This window comes from Pristis pectinata, chromosome 32 (genome assembly GCF_009764475.1).
Source record: "Pristis pectinata isolate sPriPec2 chromosome 32, sPriPec2.1.pri, whole genome shotgun sequence".
Taxonomy (NCBI): Eukaryota; Metazoa; Chordata; class Chondrichthyes; order Rhinopristiformes; family Pristidae; genus Pristis; species Pristis pectinata.
Genome location: NC_067436.1, coordinates 15,051,350 through 15,070,849, shown reverse-complemented (window position 1 = coordinate 15,070,849; position 19,500 = coordinate 15,051,350). Strand labels below are relative to the sequence as shown.

The window sequence follows — 19,500 nt, the reverse complement described above, 5'->3', positions numbered from 1 at the left end:
TGACTCATTAATAACTGATTCACAAGCAAAAATAAATTCCCAATGCAAATTACCAAATGTTCCTGCAATCCATTCACATCAAAACAAAGTTAATTGTTTCACCAAATCACTGGATTCTGAAAGGGAGAACAAAGAACCAGGATGCGAAATCTCAAGGGATGAGCATTTAGGATTTCATTAAGTAGAAAACTTCTTTACTAAGAGTTATAATTTTTTTTAGAAGACTTCTCTATTCCTACGTCATGGATGTTGAGACACTGATTCCATTCAGCCAAGATTCACAAATTTCTTATCACAAAAATAAATGCGCCCAGCTTTGATTTTATGAATGGTGGAGTGGACTTACTGGGCTCTTTAGTCCACTCCAACTGTTTTTTGGAAAATATATGCAAAAGGCAACAAGTCGCATCTTTGCATGTATAATATCACATGCTAAACATTTTAACTACCATGATCGATTTCTATCTAAAACACAAATCCATCTAGGAAATGCTTAAGAACTAGTTCAATTAGTTTTCCCAAATGCTGAGTTTGTGTAAATGCAAATATTTTACCAGAATCAGAATGTTCTATAGGATAAAGAATAAGGCACTTACTGTATCCCTGTGATATGCTGACCTTGCTGTCAACTCTTTAGTCAGTTACTGAATAAAAGCATCACCAACAGGTCCCAATATCTAAATGTGCACATCTCACACCAAAAACAGCTCCAGTACAGTGAATAGGATGTGACGCAGTGACAGTGACATCTGCTGGTAATTGCAGATGTGGATTGGGATGACCACAGGGCCAGGTTTAGCTGCAGTAATCTCCTACTGAGCTATCTGGAGACGTGACTGCATGAGTAATAGAGTATGCCAGGAATGTAAACATGTGGCTACACCCCTGCCGAAAGGCAGTCAACTGCAAGCCATGGGAATTATAAAGGCTGTCAATTGTGATAGGAACCCAGAAACAAACATTTCACAAGAGGAAATCAGGAAAGTGCTATTTGCAACCACCTTTGACAGTTCAAGTGGTATTTCTGCAGAGGAACTTCAGTATACTCAAAAGGGAGTTTGCGAACGTGTGTTAATTTTCCCTTTGTACCGGATGCATGGCAGCAAGTTGCTACTTCCCCTTATATCAGTGACATGAGTGCACATTTCCTTCCACCCCTTCCCCAAATAATTCAAATAGCATGGTTACCGATGGTGACACACATCAGCAATTGAAAGCCTTGATGCCGGTACAGGTTACTTGGAATGCTAACAATACAATTCATAAGAGCCATGGGGAGGGGTGGAGAGAAGGAACACCAATGTGCCTGCTTTTCTCCAAGGATGCTGCCTGGCCTGCTAAGTTCCTCTAGCATCATGTTTTTCATCCAGATTCCAGCATCTGTAGTCTTGTTTCTCTCAAATATCATTGCATTTTGATCAGTTTTGATATGTCTGGCATTACTTTCTCACCATTATCACTCAGTTATTTTCATCTGACAACTAATGCATACAGCCTGAACAAAACAACAGGTACAATTTCAAGCAGAATTATGATAAAAGCTTCATTTGGCTGAAAAACAAATGAATGTTTATCTGAATGAACCCTGACTGGCCCAATTTATCACAAGACAACATGCGCCAGACATCCAGCAAAGGAGTGCAAGACCTAATGCAGATTTCAGCTGTTGCCACCTTCTGCAGCATCAGATCTGATCACTCAAATAGAGACAACAGTTGAACTCAGCCAGAATAAATCCTCGATTCACCTGGCTTAGAAAACAATTGTAGGCGAGTGCCCAAGTGGGATTTCTGGATCATATATACAGCATGCTGTTTCACTCAAGGTAATACTTTTGACATTATACTTGAATTCAATTCGTTATCTTCAAAAATATTTAACGCCACAAAAGAATTTTACAAGTAAATTAGATGAATTATCAATTATAAGTAATTACAGATGAATTAAGTTGCTGGCTGTACTTATAACTTGCAATACTTAAATCTATTTGCTCTTTTGTTCCCCGAAGTCCACTTTTAAAACTACACATATGCACACCTTCCTTTTTACGTTGAAAAGTAGTAAATTATTTTACCTACCATTCTGGGATAAGGCACTCGCCCAAAAGAGTAAATTTCCCATAGAAGAATCCCAAAACTCCAAACATCTGATTTAGTAGAAAAATTCTGCAATAAAGTAAAATGCATCATTTTCACACATTTTGGTTTTTAGTGTTTGTACATCAGGTTAAGATATCTTTAGTCACATGTACATCGAAACACACAGTGAAATGCATCTTTTCCATAGAGTGTTCTGGGGGCAGCCCACAAGTGTCACCACGCTTCTGACGCCAACATAGCATGTCCACAACTTCCTAACCCGTATGTCTTTGGAATGTGGGAGGAAACCAGAGCACCCAGAGGAAGCCCACGCAGACACGGGGAGACCGTACAAACTCCTTACAGACTGTAGCGGGACTTGAACCCAGTTAACCACTACACCACCATGCCTGCCTGAAGAGGGGTCCATGACCTCTTCTGATAAGCTATGCAATGTGGGCGCACAGTGGCACAGCTTGTAGTGCTGCTGCCTCAGTGGTAGTGACCTGGGTTCAGTCCAGACCACTGATACTGTGTGGAGTTTGCATGTTCTCCAAGTGACCATGTGGGAGTTCTCCCACATGCAAAAAACGCGAGGGCTAAAAGGTTAATTAGCCACTGAAACTGACTTTTGAGTAGGTGTGTGGTGGAATCTAGGGGAAGTTGGTGGGAATCTGTGGGGAAATAAAACAGGATTAATGCAGGGTTAGTGTAAATGGGTGCTTGATGGCCAGTGTGGAATCAGTGGGCTGAAAGCCATGTTTTCATGCTGTATGACTCCAGGACCTCAAACATACAAGGGTGCATACTTGCCAACTGAATTAGTTTGGATTTTTTTTCTTTTTGCTGTTTCTTCCCCCCCACCCCCCCATTATTTCATAAATCTTAGGGACTGTACAGAAACAAAGATTATGGTGGTGTTCATCCATAACACTGTGCTCGACAAATTAAGTAATGGATCGATTGTAAAATTCTTGCCCATGTTCACCCTGCCCATTCACGCCAACTCCTGCAGCTTGACAAGCCTCCAAGATAACTCCCCTCACCCAAAATTTAGCCCCATCAATGCACCATTGGCATTTGTGCCATAGCCCTGAATTTCTTCAAAGCTTACCCAATATCTTCCTCATACAAGATGTCGCCCAACCAAGCTGGGAGTCACTTGCTCATTATTACACAATGCAGCTTAGTTTCAAATTGCTTGGGAACATCCCAGCAGTGAACAGAGCATTTTGCTCTGTTAAAGGTGCTGTACAAGAGAAAGTCTAACATCTGTTCCAAATTTCAGCCAAAGACAAATAACTGCACACATGCCCAAGCTTTCAATTCATTACCTCTGAGATAACTCCATAGCTAGAAATACTGTTTTATTGCTGCTATTTTGTGAAAGTGCTTTGAAGCTAAGGGAGGCTACATGAACCTGCAATTCTACCACATGTGGATGTTAGACTCAAGGGGTAATTATAGACTTTTCAAATGTTGAATATCCTAAAAAACCAGCATGGAATAGCAAAACAAATCCAGTATTGTAGCTTCAGACCAAATGGAACTAAAAGAACATTTTTTCCTTAGGTCAGTGCAATACTATCTCACTTATGACCAGACTGAACTCTGTCCCTCTGCCCCCTCCCTCCCCCACGTGCACGTGCGTGCATATTTTATCATTTTAATGTCACCAGCAGCTTTGCTTAAAACCCAGGAAACATGAAACAAAGCCTCTTCTCCATACAAATAGCAGGACTTGGTAAAGGAAACCAACTAGTTTCCTCTTGTGCACCAATACACTGCATTGCTCAACCACCATATATATTTCTTAGAAATAAGCAAAGTTGGAAAGTACTCCTTTCCAAGGAACATTGCCCAAGTGATTCAGGAACTGAAGCTCATCTCCAAGCACAGTTACATCATTTTAGCCATTTTAGAGGTATAACTTTAAGATGTCCCAAGGACAGTTAGGACACAAACCAAGAAAGCTATATTATAAAATTGTACATTTGTTTTTACCTTTTCTTTAAGAGCTTCAGGTGCAGTCCATTTCACTGGCAACTTCCCAGTGTCTTGTGTAGATGAAGCTTCTTTTGTAAGACCAAAATCACTAACTTTAGCTATGTTATCCTCAGAGACCAAAACATTGCGTGCGGCTAAATCTCTATGTACAAAATTATTTGCTTCCAGGTATTCCATTGCTTCACAGACATTACTAAACCAGAAAAGAGAAAAAGAACTTTTGACATTTAACATGACATTTATGATGAAAATTTTAAGTTTTGAGAGGCAAAGGGGCTTTTGCAACATTTTGTTCACAACATCACCGGCTAAGCAAGTATTACAGACCACCCCCAAACCCAGGAGCTTGCTAAGCCAGGGGTTAGTTAAGTTAACCACAGTGGTGGACTTAGAAGCACATCTCGGCATTTTGGCAAGGATGGCCAACTTGATTCCCCAAAAGGACAGTAATGAACTTAGTGCATTTTAATTAGTCTGTACTTCCATAGTCACTATTAGTAATACTATTTCCCAGTTGCCATGTGCATACTAATCCTGTAACAATCCTTGTTTGCTACTCGTATCTTAAGAAATGTATTCACTTTGTGACAAAAAGCAAACTTGTTTTAAAACCTGCTTATCAGTACCATTCATTTGCCCTATATTGACTGCACACAGAAATTTGAGATTTATCACCAGGTTTCCAAATTGGAGTCTGACAGTTTGAGATCTACAAGGCAATCCCTCATTGCTCTAGGTAGATTTATTTGTGTTGACTTTACCACAAATACACAAAAACATTGTGACGATAACACTGAATTGTTAACATTTGCAGTTATGATAAGTTGCCAATTTTCTCCCCCCCGACAGGATATTGAGCACACATTGCTATTCAAGACAAATGTTTAAAATACTGACTACAATTCTGTGGCTGCAACTGTCACTCTGAGTTAATTAAAAAAAATAAATCAGGGATAAAGGCAGACAAGCAAGGTTCTACAATCTGCTGTCAAAGTTGCCAACTACACAACAACATTATAGCTGATACTTAAAAATAGTCTACCCTATAAACAAAGTTATTTTTGGTGCTACCCTGCTTATCTGCTGATTCCAATTGAACAAGGGAAAGGCATACCCCTCGTCCATAGCAGCAATGGAAAAAAGTTGCATTTAAACAGAAATCTGCAAGAGCTGAAAATCTAAGTATGGAACAGCTGTATCAGCTGTGAATTACCCCAACCCTTTACTTTCCCCTTTTTCAGTTGCTGCTTGATGTGTCGTAACCTTCCCAGAAGTTTGCTTTTATTCCTAAATTTGTATGCAAATTGCAAACTGAGCCACCTGAATTATAATACTCACATGGAAAACTTTAGTAAACTATCTCCACCAAGAACAGATCTTCCTCTTGATCTCAGGTAATCCACCAAACTGCCCTAGCAATAAAAAAAATTCATTCTTTAAGACACGAGTATAATTGCCTTTACTTTGAAAATTTCAAAGCTCAAGACTGGGATTTGCTCCTGCTGGGCCTGTTACTAAGGAGAACACAGTTGGAGAGCATTGAACTAAGAGGCGTAATGCAATCAATTTGTTAAGTAAACAAGTTTCTAGGAATTATTTTTGCTTGTCTGAAAGTATCCTCGTGTTCGATCCAAAGCTACTTCAGTCATTTTCTCCCCACACATCTGTTCGCTGGATTTCAGAGGCAACTTTTAAAATTCTTTCATACGGACACTGTTATGAATGCCCACCCCTCATTGACTATGGACTGAGGAGAAAGTTGAGAGAACCAGATTGGAGAGAACAAATAGGCAAGCTAGCAGATTTCCTTTGCTGAAAGGCATCAGTTATTCACATTTGTAATGACAATTCGACAGTCCCTGTCATCGTCACTGATAATAGCACATTAACTCAGTATTTAGTTAATTGTTTGAATTTAATCAACCCATCTACTGTGGTGGGATTCAAACTCATGCCCCTGGATAATGGTCCAAGCCCCTGTATTCCTCCCCAGTAACTAGGCAAACTTGTGGCAACCATTCTGTGTACAGCAAGATCAAAGCAAAGCAATGAACTTGCTGGAAAGATCATAAAAACAGCTAATCATGGCAGAGGTCACTAATGCTTATTTGGACAGGCAAATAACCTCTTACTCTGAGCACTTAAGTCACTCTGAAAAAGAGTAAGAGAACAAAAGCATTAACCCTCTTATGTATGCTATATTCCAAGAGTTCATATTTGTTGTAAAAGCTATTTATTTTGGTGTGCAAACAATAACCCATTTCAGCATTTGAAATGCTGCAGTTGGCAAATATTTGCTGGTAAAGTTATTGACGTCATAAAATACAGTTCCGTCAATTGAAGAACTGTTGTAACATCAGGGAAAAAGGGTGCATCAATACAAAAGGCTGATCGTTCAAAAAAAGTGTTACCACAAAGACAATAGTATTTTGACCTGGTTTCACAAGAAGTGAAACATGTACTTCTCCATTGTACAAAAGCAGATCCTTGGTAAATAATTCTTTGAGCGACTTCTGAAAACATCTTGACAAGTAATTTGAACAAACCTTTAAAAGTTCAGAAGTTTTAAAACCAAGTGTGCAAGTGTTGGGGAATAAAGTAAGCCCAGTAACTTTAAGGGGAGATCGCAAAGGGGAAAAGACAATACAATTTGCACATAACAGACTCATTTCAACAATGTAGATTAACAACTATTTGGACGATATCACATGTCGTGAGTCCTTTGGTACCAAGTACTGGGTAGAAGCCCCAACAGATCACTTCCTCTAATTCAGGAATTTTGTGAAAACAAATTCATAGACAAATGGATTGCTTCCAGGTTTATATCTGCTCAGTTTCCATCTTCAGCTTGAGAAAATAGTTTTAGGTACCTTTATCCACCTTGCACTCAACCTTCCAACCCCACGTTCTTTTGCTCATCTACCTCATCTAAGCTTGAACGGTGATGCACTTTCCATCTTAACACTAACCCTGAATCAGAAAACATTTATTCCATCCACATGTACATTCAAGGCCTTGAAGGACACAAGTACATCCCAGGCCTTGAAGGACACAAGTACATCCCACATTACTGCAGTAATCTAAGATCACAAACTACATATTAACCACAGTGATCACTGTCAGCCCTTCATCCATCCAGTAATCAAATACTTACTTTTGCCATGTACTCCGTTACAATGTACAGTGAGCCACTTTCTTCCACAATGACACCCAGAAGTTGAACTAAGTTTTTATGGCGGAGTTGCCTGCGTTAACAGAAAAGTTAGTTTGGTGTTTGCCTTTACATTAAAGACTAAAAGACAGCAATCAAGATTTTTAAAAATCAAGTACTGGACTGCTAAAAAACTTCTGCTGATATTTTGATTGTTTAATGCGGACAACACTCAAAATGCAGCAGTTACTGGAAGAAATAAAAAGTCTGAACACAAATTGAGCTGCTAACCCTCAGGATCTCACTCAATTCCTACTACAAACCAGTCATACATGTTTTGATACTAAGCCGTTTTGAATATTGTACAAATTACAGATATTCCTAGAAGTGTTAAACAATAACTCATTGATATTGAACCAGTTGAGTGAAAACGAATTTATTAAAAGGCAGTTAACCACAAAAGTGAGAATTTATCCCTCCCATCCCTGCATCTTCCCTATGATAATGCAAGCTGAAATGTGCGATATTCTCTGCACAATCTAATGGATTGCTAACAAGTATTTTGACAAATACGTTATATAGGACAAAATTTAATGCCAAAATCTACTTCTATTTAAAAATCATACATCAAGACTTTAAACTTCTGAAGTTTAAAACTACAGACTACTTGAATGCAGCTAGACCGCACAGGATTAAATGGTAAAACTTACGTCATTACAGATGCTTCAGCAACAAATGCTTGTGCAGTTGCATCATGTTTAATGCATTTGACTGCAACTTTGTTTCCTCTATATTCACCCAACATCACATCTACAGATAAGCAAAGTTTAGTTAAAACGAGAAGAACTACATGTAACAGAACTAGCAAGCAGAGTTGACCATTTTAAAAACAAAACACTATGGTGGGACCTCAATGAAGAGACTGGCAAAGACAGGAAAGAAACAAGCAGCACAGACAGTGACGCCTGGCAAGGGCACTGTATATTGAGAGATTTGGGACTGTGGTTGGCCAACGATGGACACGAGCCACGCCTGAATCATCAATTGAGGGCAGAGGCAAATTGTCAAGCTCCAATAGAGATCTAAGGTAGTCTAACACAGAGGAGACAGGATCTTCAGTATGTTCTTTTAAACTGAAGCCTCATCTGTCTTGTCCAGTGGTCAAAAGATCTCAAGATAACATTTGAAGAAGTGGAGGGGGAAGTACTTCTGTTGTTCAGGTTGATAACACTTCCTCAATAACCAAACACCACTCATCTCATTGGTGCTTGAGAGACAACATGCTAAATGGAAAGCTGTCAGATTCTCTCAAGATACTTAAATCTCTCATCTTGATAATGGACAGCAATATATACATGCAAGTGTTTATGTATACACTAAGCAACACCTATTTGAATTCTGGCCTTGCTGCTGGCAAGGAACATCAAGAAAAACGGATAGTGAGAGCAGTCTTTAAATGATCACCTTCAACAAAATGACAGCTGGCAATTTTTTTTTCATTAGTTATCAAGGCGATGCAAACTTTCAAAGTACATAGCAGTTACAAATGAAATACACTAACGTGGCACGATATAGTTATACAGCATAAACTTTTAATGGATAGTACTTGCCTCCAAATTCTCCTTTTCCTATTGTCTGTAATAATTTGAGCTCTTTCATATTTAGTGCCCACCCACCTACAAAACAAAAGTTAAATTTAAAATGAACGGGGACCCGATACAAATCGCCAAGAACCATAAACAGGCAGCCATTTATAGACAAATTTTTTTTTGCAGATTTGCTATGCATCTACATATTTAAAGCAAGTTGATAGCTTTCATCCAAAACAGGAGGATTCTGATTCAAAAAGACCATGTCTTTGAACATTGAGACAAAACGACTGAGGCTTGAATTTTTCCACTCACTTCGAGAAAATTCATCTTGTGCAGCCACTGTCCCTTCCATGAGTTTGGGAGTGATGAGACGTGTACACAACCCATCAGCATCCATGGTGTAATGCTAATAACAGAAGGAAACAAATAATAAACAGTTTAAAATAAGAGTGTTAGCACTGCTTGGGACACAGATTCCCTGCAGCCAACCTGCTGCCCAGGCTGCACTTTTCCTCAGCAGGCAACATGCAGTGGATAGTTGCTTTGTCCAGGGCCCTGCACATAGATGCAATCACAAGAAAGGTGTGCTGGTATCTGTACTTTCCAAGGAGGTTAAAAAGGTTCAGCATGTCACCGAACATGTACTGTTGGATGTATCCTGCCTGGTTGCATCATGGTCTGGTATGGCAATTCGAATGTGCAGGAACACAAGCTGCAGAGGGTTGTAGACTCAGCCAGCTTCATCACAGGCACAACCCTCTCCACCATCAAGGACATCCTCAAGAGGTAGTGACTTAAGAAGGTGGCATCCATCATGAGGGACGCTCACCAGACAGGACATGCTCTCTTCTTGTTACTCCCATCAGGGAGGTGGTACAGGAGCATGAAGACCCACACTCAAGTATTCAGGAACATCATCTTCCCCTCTGCCATCAGATTTCTGAAAGATCCATGAACACTACCTCATTATTTGTTTTATTTTTGCACTATTTTTGTAATTTATAGATTTGTGAATCTTTGCACTGTACTGCTGCTGCAAAACAACAAATTTCACGTCATACAAGTCAGTGACAATAAATCTAATTCTGGTCTACGTCAGGCACTGCCTCAAGGCAGCAACATCCAGAAGTCCCCACTATCCGTGCCATGTCATCTTCTCACAGCTACCAGACAGGAGATACAGAGCCTGATTCTTGAACCAGCCAGCACAACCGTAATTACTGACCACTTTGATCACTTTGCACCAAAATGGACTTTTTTTTTCCATTCTAATTGTGTCCTTTCTTGTAAGAATTGTGTACAGTTCATATTTTTCTTGTGAATGCTGCTTATATGCTATATGCCTGTGATGCCGCTGCAAGTGTTTTTCATTGCACCTGTGTGTACATGTACTTGTGCACATGACAATAAACTTGACTGACTTCTCTCTCAAATCAGTAACTCCCCCCTCCCTCAGCATTTCAGATAAAATGTGGAGATACTGTAAATCTGAAGTCTTCAATGCAGAAACCAAGGTCAGTATCACAAAGATCTTTTACAAGAACTGGCATGCAGTTCGATTCACTCAAAGAAATTATCATTTCCTCTAACTGTATAGACAACATCCTGATTTCAGTGAATGATTCATACCAGTTATTCTGTGTGAAGGAAACTGCAACCTTTCTAAAAAGTCTTTTATTTTGTTGAATATAAATCATTTGATTTGAGAATAAATGGAAATGAAATTCTACTTCAATATTTAAGAGAAGTTATTTTTAAATTTAAAACCTGTGAAATTACCTCCAAAACGCTCAGAACATTTAAGTCTGGCAAAATCTTTACTATTTTAATATCTTTACTAATATGGGATATATTAGCATTTCATACACAATTAAACACTGATTAAACCATGGAGATTTAAAGCTGTGTTCTTCAACATTTGCACTTCTGCTTTGGAAGTTGCAGAGTGCTTACATTCTGAAAGTTGTTCTGATCAGCAGAAGAACCATTGCCCAACTTTGGAAATTTGCTTGCTCAAAAAAATACTGATTCTTTTACAATATCTTCAGATGAAACCAAGACATCTGTGGAGCTGCAACACAAAAGCTTTAGTACTAATCACCTCTGCTGACATCCTGAATTACCACTGAGGTGTCCCATAGAAAAATAACCAACTACTCAGAATGGATAGAAAGGACAAGGCAGTGACACTTTGTGGGGAGGGCAGGTTTGACAATGCAAATCACTTCTGAAGGCCACTTATACAAAGGCAAAATTCCAGGACTTCCTGAGAGGTCCTTGTCTCACTACTCCAACAGTGGACTCCTCAGAGTCCTATAAGAGCTCTATGCTGAAAAATTTCCCCTATTGAATGTTAGGCTGACCTGGCACAAGTTCAGCACCCCCATTTCAATGGAGAGAAATGACTGAGGGAGATAGATAAATTAAGTAATTTATATATTTTTGAATCAAGTTAAATTAAATGCAGTTTTAAGCATTCTAATTTTAATTACTTTAAGATGCATTCAATAGTACAAAGTTTTAATATTCATTTTGTATGTTATATTATGAATGTCAGTTACTCAAAAAATTGTAAACTTTCACGGTTTAATAATCAGTTAAACTTGGAGCTGAGAAAACACCTCTGGGGATGGCACTTGCCATTTACAGCAGGAAGGCTCAATGCTGTACAGGGTGTTGTTGATAGGAAATTAGCTTTCAGAACTTGCTGCAGTGGGGGTGGGGGAAGTATCTGCCGACTCTGCTTCTCACTGAAGGAGGCCAACATCAACATCCCTCCGGCCAAATGTGGCCCATGGGATTTACATGCATCACTGGCAGAAAGAAATCCTGCAATTCTGCAGGTGTAATCCCACCACCTAGATACATTTTTCCACTTTTACAACTGTCAGTATGCTGCTGATTGGATTTCTTTCAAGCTTTCAGGAAAAACTGCTATTGTTTTAAAAAGGGTTTTTAAGGAAGGAAAGAGAGAGGGAAGACAAGAGACAGTGATATGCCTTAACACATACAATTTGAGAAAATGCCAAAATGTATCATAAATTCTGCTTTTGCTTTCACACATTTTTGTATTAGTGATACAAGTAAAAGCTGAATTGTCTAAAAGGCAGGTGTGAAATGATTGCAGTACTGTTAAGAAAACTAAGTTGGCTGCCTGCCCTATTTATAATGTTGCTTCAGCCATCTCTTGACATAGAAAGACAGATATTTAGGAATGCAGACTCTTCTTACTCAATGGTACCACCTGATAACAAAGCCTCTAAAAGTAGCTTTCAAAACTGGATAAATACCATAGATATGGAGCAAGGATGGGGTGGGGTTGGGGAATTTTCATTGCTCTTCAGAACTACTACAAACTCGATAGCTAATATTGATTAAAACTGTTCAGCCTATGTTTTATTCAATTCCAACCACCCTCCACCCCCCCCCAATACACACACGCACATTGATTCTTCAGCTTCACTAATTACACACCTACAGAAAGCATTTTCTCTCTTGGAATAAAATGCAAAATCAACCTCATGAATAAACGAACAGTCTAGTTCCCAGAGTCTGCAACTGGTAAATTATTAAGAAACATAACCCAATTTAGTTTAAAACTGAAATAGAGTTTGTTTGAATTTTTCTTGTAGTCATTTACCTGTTATTGAATCAGACAGGACATGTTCCACTCAGCACTATATGGTTCTACACAAGGTGTTGGGTAGCAATACAAGAGATGGTGTTTGAAAACGCAACTTAACTGAGGATTCTTGAGATCCAAAAATCTTTCTATATGGAAAAACAGGTCTTGGAAAATGTTTGAAATGCTAAGCAGGTCAGGCAGCATCTGTACATCAAGTATTTTCTGTTTTGTTTCAGGTTCCCAGCTGAAGACGACGCAGTTGTTTTTACTAAGTTACAGTACGAGCACCCTGTTGGCAAGGCCAGCATTTTCTGCCTATCCCTAACTGAAGATAATGGGAAGATATCTTTTTTAGCCATTGCAAATTTCCTGCGATATTACCCCATACTGCTGTTGGATAGAGAGTTCCAATTTAGACCCAAACACAAAAGGATTAGTAATAGTATTTCCATGTACAAGATATACAGTTAGTATGATTCCACCTGCTGCTCGTTCTTCTCAAGATGATGTGGCAGGTTTGGGATGTACTAAAGTATCTTTGGTGTGTAAATACAGTACATTTTAGTTTGTATGCACTACGAAAACTTCACACAACCAATGGAAATTTGAGGCAGTACTCATCTAGGAATGGACACTATTCCATCATACAACAGCCATATTATTGTACATGGTGGAAATCCTTTTGAGGAGTCGGGTGGTGAGTCACCTGCCACAGGATACCCAGCCTATGCCCACCCTGGAGTCAGTTGCTAGATCTGTTAAATTTCTGATCAAAGGTGTTAACGGCAATGGATGATGTTCAATGTCACGGAGAGACAATTGGATTCATGTGGCACAATGTTACTTGCCACTCAGCAGCCTATGCCTGATCGTCATCCAGGTCTTGCAGGATGCAGGTATGGACTGCTTCATCATTTGAGTCATTGCAAAGAGAATTGAATAACACACAGCGAGCATACCACTTCTAACTTTATCACAGATAAAGCAGCTGAAGCTTGCTGAAGAACTGTCAGCAATGGCCAAGAACTGAAATGAATGCCCCCTGACCACCATTACCACCTTCTCTTGTGACATTTAACAGCCAGTGAATAGTTTTACAAAAGCAACACACAAAGCACTGGAGGAACTCAGCAGGTCAGGCAGCACCCATGGAGAGAAATGGACAGTCGACATTTCAGGTTGAGATCTTTCATCTGGACTGAAAGATGAAGCCAGTATAAAGAGGTGGAAGGAAAGAGTAGAACAAGAGCTGGCAGGTGATAGGTGGATCCAGGTGGGGGTGGGAATGGCATCAGAAGCTGGGAGATGATAGGTGGAAGTGACAAAGGATTGAAGACAATGGAATCTGATAGGAGAGGTAATAGGAAATTTCTATGCACCTCAGTTTTAAATACTGGTCCTTTATGTTTCAACTATGCCCCCTTGTTAGTGACTCTCCCACTAGTGGAAAGCATCTCAACATCTACCCTGTCAAGGCCCCTTAGGGCCTTGTCTAACAGCTGGATAGATGATAGATTGTTGTTAGGTAAACATCTAGTAACATTATGTACCAACATAACTGACATTCCAGACCTCGGGTACAGATAATGTTTTCGTTCTAACATTATAATAAATAATTAGAAGCTGGTGTCAATGGCTTCTGAAGGATGGGAGCCTACAGATGTTCTCAGGACCTACACCAAGAGCAAACAGCTTGGCATGATTTGCCTTCTGCTAGGCTTCCAGCTTCACAAACTCCATACAATGTCACTTGAAAGCAGTCAGCAACTATCAAGAATTTAGAGTGTATGGCCAATGCCAAGTTTCTATCGACTTCACATATGCCAGAGGAAGACAACTTTGAGGGTTACTCCATAAACAACCTTGAATACGATTCTTGGTATGAGAAAACATGCCTCATAGTTCAGGTAAAATCTCAAGAGCCTTTCACTCAGGATATAACTGGGCATTTTGTTCACCCGCTTAACTATAAGACTCAGAACAAGATTTTACACATGGAGCTCACATCCAAACATGTCGGTTGAAGCCGCTGAAGAACTAGTACACTATCAGATGACTGACTATCTATTTAAAGTTGGACACCAAATACAGGAAAGGGACTTGGCACCAAATCCATAATTCAATCAACCCCCCAGATGTTATGGAACAAATCCAAAAGTGACCCAGTGACCAAAAGAAAACAATTTAGGAGGTTATGATCAGTTCCTTTTCTTTAATTAACAAGCACTTAAGCTGGTACATTGCGAGAATAAACAGTTGAGGATTTTAAGTACCAAATTCAGTAGATGCTAAATTTAAAAATGTTGCTCATTATTTCTGCACCTTACACTTACAGAGAATAATGGCACAACAGCAAAATTGGAAAATAACCTGGTTTTAACCACATATGGAAGAAATCCCTCCATGCAGGTTTTAAACCACCAGCACAATGTACCTGTGATCAATACCAGACAATTTGTTTGAGAACTGGTTAAGAGGAGAGAAAAAAGTTGCTCAGTGGACCTCAAATCTGCAAATACAAGTCTCATACAAACGAGATGGAAAACCATTAACTGCAAACTAGAAAAGTCTTTGCAATTCTGTTCTTATTCTGCTTCAACAGACATTTTGAATATTAATTTTGAAAAATTAGATACTACACAAATTTTTAAAGTTACACAGGAAAATCAATACACCAATAACAGAGGGTTGAAAAATTGTGTAATTATTTGAAGCAGCATATTGGGCTTTCAAAATACTGTCTTAAAATAAAAAATTAAGTTATTAAAATCAAACTAACCTCTACCAATTGCATCAGGTTGTCAAAATAGGCTTCTTCATCGATGCTGAGTTTACTGGAGGAATAAATGATTCGGTAATGTTCCACCTTCCCACTACAACTCACACACAGTGTGTAATCTCCAGGATAGTTGGTACTTTCCCGTACCAAAAATAAACCATCTACAGGAGGATACAGTAGCCGCTCAGCTTGCTCACGAGTAATTTTTCCATGAAACCAGCTGCAAAACATCAAAATGCACCGTTACAATAGAGCAGGCAAAAGAAAATACAATCAAAAAGAGAAGGCCACATCAGTCTTGGAGTACAGTGTAGATTTGCCTTAACGGTATCTGGTTTCAAAGGGTTAAATTACAAGATTTTTCACAAAAGAATGGCTTTCAATGGATTTGAGGGGTTAATGGGAGAATTAATTAAATCTTTCAAGAAATCAAGGGGAAATAATAGGGAAGATGGAGAAACTATTTGTACAAAGGGGTACAATCTAAAAATCAAACTCAGGCTTTTCGGTAATTAAATGAGGAAATGATTCCACACCAGAGGGCGGGGTAGTTTGGAATTTCCACAAACAGAAATTAATGGTGGGTCAATTGTTCAATACAATTAGATCCTTGTTCAAAAGTTGTTAAAGAAAATGGGGGGGAAGGCACGTAAATGAAGTTGGGGCACAGATCAGCCATCTCATTGGGCTAAATGACTCATGTCTGCCCGTTTTATTTAAATTTAAAACCACAGTGCCCTTGCATGATCATATCCTTGAGAAGTAAAGAAACACTGCCAACAAATTTCTTTTACTCACTAGAACCCAGCTTGCAATAGTCACCCGACAACACACTTAAATTTGAAGTTACACCTTAAAGACGGCTATTTGAATTGTTCCATTTATTTATCCTTGAGGCAAGCTAGTTTCAAACAATTACTAGCGAGTTGAACAATCTCAGATGAGTTGGTACCCATCTGTATCAGAACTGGCTAGTTCTGCTGCAGGTCATCCATCTGCAATTTTAGTTCAGTTTTTCTCTATACTATATGAAGGTGGCGTTTGGCACACTGGCCTTCATCAGTTAGGGCATTGAGTTTAGGAGTTTGAATGTTATGTTGTGCTGTACAAGACATTGTTGAGACTACACTTGGAGTACTGTGCACAGTTTTGGTTGCCCTATTATAGGAAAGGTATTATTAAACTGAAAAGAGTGCAGAGAAGATTTACATGGACTCGAGGGCCTGAGTTATAGGGAGAGGTTGAGCAGACTTGGACTTTATCCCTTGAAGCATAGGAGATTGAGGGGTAACCATGGAAAGGTGTATAAAATCATGAGGGCCATAGGGTGAATGCACAGAGTCTTTTTCCCCAGGGAAGGGGAACTAAAAACTAGGAGGGCATAGGTTTGAAGGTGAGGAGTGCAAGATTTTAAAGAAACCAGAAGAGCAACTTCTTCATGCAGAGGGTGGTGCGTATATGGAACGAGCTGCCAGAGAAAGTGGTTGAGGCAGGTACAACAACAGCATTTAAATAAATACATGGATAGGAGGGGGTTTACAGTGATATGGGCAAAAGGGACAAGCTTGGTGGGCACCACTGTCAGCATGGACAAGTTGAGCCAAAGGGCTCGTTCCCAATGTTGTATCACTATGACTATTTCACAGCTGTGCATTTCACAGATTTCACCTTGCTTTGTCTGTGTTCTCTAATTGTTCTCGTTCAACAACCAGATGACTTCATCTACATCTTATCCCCATGGCAACCTTGGCCTCACCCAATTATAGTGATTCATTTTATTTTATCCATCCTTTCCTCCAGTGTAACTTAAAACCAGCTATTTTCCCTAGCTATTATCTTTGACCCAAAATGTTAACCGCTTCACTTTCCATAGATGCTGCCTAACCGGAGTATTTCCAGCATTTTAATTTTATTTCCATTTTAAATGTGCAACACTATTTCCCAATTTTTTACTTCCTGTAATTCAAGTGAATTAGCTAAATAACAATCTACTATTGTCCTTTTTTAGATGGGGTAAAATATCATGACTGATTTTATTAATGCGTTAGAATTTTGCTGTGCTTTTCAAGACAACCATGCCACAAATCTGCAATTCGATTTTCAATGGAATTCATAGAAGAATCAAGAATACAAAATATTTTGATACAAAAATAAATTGGGATTAAGGCTGAACAACTTCCACAGGAGGAATGAACAGTACCCAAAGTACTTAAGAGTACACAATTTTTCTGCAACACTCAATGTCACTAAATTGTCAATAGACCAATTGATTCAATAATATAATGAAGATGTATAACTTTCAATGCAGTGGCAAACAAATAGCGTCCATCATACAAACTACACATTCCATCTCCACTCCACTTCTAGCTAGCGCCCTACTCCCTTTTGGATCACTCTGCTTGTCAATTGTTAACAAATTCTACTTGCAGAGCAACACAAAATACTAGAAATACTCAGCCCACCAGGCAGCAGCTACTCAGTGAGAAACAGTTAACGTTTCAGGTCAATGAACCTTCACCTGACCAGGAACAAGTTAAAAATGAAACAACTTGCAAAGGGGATGGGGAGCGGAGAGAACAAAGGGAGAAGTCTGTGATCAGGTGGCAACTATTAGAGATTGAATGACTTGTACCGGTGATGGAGGTTGGTAAAGGAATGTCTGAAGAAAAAAAGCAAATGAAAAATCAGAAATGTGGGGGGAAAACTGAATGCTGGAATATTGGACTACAGGGTGGTTCCGGGGTTACACAAGGTTTCTGTTCCTGGGAACTGTCCATCAGCTGATTTCTCCAAAAGTCAAAACCATTCATTCAATAATCACCTTAACAACTCATAATTGAACTAATGGACTAATATATTGTATCCAGTCATTAATGAAACATTATTATTAGCTTAAAAAAAACGGGGGAAATTTGCGTAAAGTTGGATTGCCACAAGTCAAGTCAGTCATTTGTAACCCGGGGAGCCCCTGTCCTGACCATCTGCAATCATTGAAATCAATGTTCAAGCCTCAAGTTTGTCAAGTGGAAATAAATTCCCCATAGGAGATGAATAAAACTAGAGAATGCAGATTTAGAGCAGGAGATTGAGGACCTTTTCCCACCCAGAGTGGTGAGTATCTGGAATGCACTGCCTAAAAATGTAGTGGAAGCAGAGATGCTGGCAGAATAAAAACCCAAGGCTAAGTAAGAAATATTTACAAAAACTAAAAAAGGACGGTGGTATGGCCTTGCCTAACTTTGGATTATATTATTGGGCAATCAATATTAGATATTTAATTTTTTTGGATATAAGATTCAGATGTAATTCAACGCCCCAGATGGGTACACCAAGTCCCAATCAGTACTTGAATTTTCATTAGTTTCTATTTTAGGAGCTCCACTCCCTTTTGCACTTACCAAATTAAGTAAACATATGATTAACCCAACTGTTAAACATACAATACGAATATGGTTTCAATTTCGTAAATTTTTTGGATTGAATAAATTTAATCTATCAAGTCCCATTCAATCTAATTTTTTCTTTCATCCATCCAGCATTGACTCAGCTTTTTCCATATGGAAAAGGAAGGGAATAGTATGTTGTCGTGATTTATTCATTGATAACTGTTTTTCATCTTTTGAACAATTGTCTAACAAATACAATTTGCCTAGATCATACTTTTTTCGATATTTGCAAATTAGAAATTTTTTAAAAGCTACTATACCCTCTTTTCCCACACCTTACAAAACTGAAATTACGGAAGAAATTTTTGGTTTTAATCCTTGTCAGAAGGGCTTGATAGCAATAATTTATGATTTAATTATGAAAATTCATTCAGAACCACTGGACAAAATTAAGAATGAATGGGAATGTGAACTCCTTACATCTATACCTACAGAGACTTGGAAGAAAATTCTTCATTTAGTTAATACATCTTCAATGTGTGCCAGACATTCTTTGATACAGTTTAAGGTAGTTCACAGGACCCATATGTCGAAAGATAAGCTAGCTCGTTTTTATTAACATATAAATCTTATATGTGACAGATGTAAATCAAATGTGGCTTCTTTGACACATATGTTTTGGTCCTGTCCTCTTTTGGAAAAATATTGGAAAGATATTTTTAACATTATTTCAAATGTATTGAAGATTGATTTACAACCTCATCCTATCACTGCAATTTTTGGTTTACCAAGGATAGAATCTGGCCATTTATCTGCTTCCGCTAACCGTATGATTGCCTTTGTTACATTAATGGCCAAACGAACCATTTTGCTTAAATGGAA

The 19,500-nt window shown here is 38.8% G+C and overlaps 1 protein-coding gene across 5 annotated transcripts in view; it reads right to left on the bottom strand.

Annotated features, from left to right (window-relative positions):
* Nucleotides 1-19,500, bottom strand: part of csk (C-terminal Src kinase) — a 106,341-nt gene that overhangs the window by 3,071 nt on the left and 83,770 nt on the right. For all 5 annotated transcript variants that reach the window (XM_052042668.1, XM_052042670.1, XM_052042667.1 and 2 more), the window contains 8 exons: nt 15,233-15,452; nt 9,141-9,234; nt 8,847-8,912; nt 7,947-8,046; nt 7,240-7,330; nt 5,424-5,497; nt 4,083-4,278; nt 2,079-2,165 (listed from right to left, as the gene is read on the bottom strand). In XM_052042668.1, the coding sequence (XP_051898628.1) occupies nt 2,079-2,165; nt 4,083-4,278; nt 5,424-5,497; nt 7,240-7,330; nt 7,947-8,046; nt 8,847-8,912; nt 9,141-9,234; nt 15,233-15,452 (928 nt within the window). The remainder of the gene's footprint in view (nt 1-2,078; nt 2,166-4,082; nt 4,279-5,423; nt 5,498-7,239; nt 7,331-7,946; nt 8,047-8,846; nt 8,913-9,140; nt 9,235-15,232; nt 15,453-19,500) is intronic.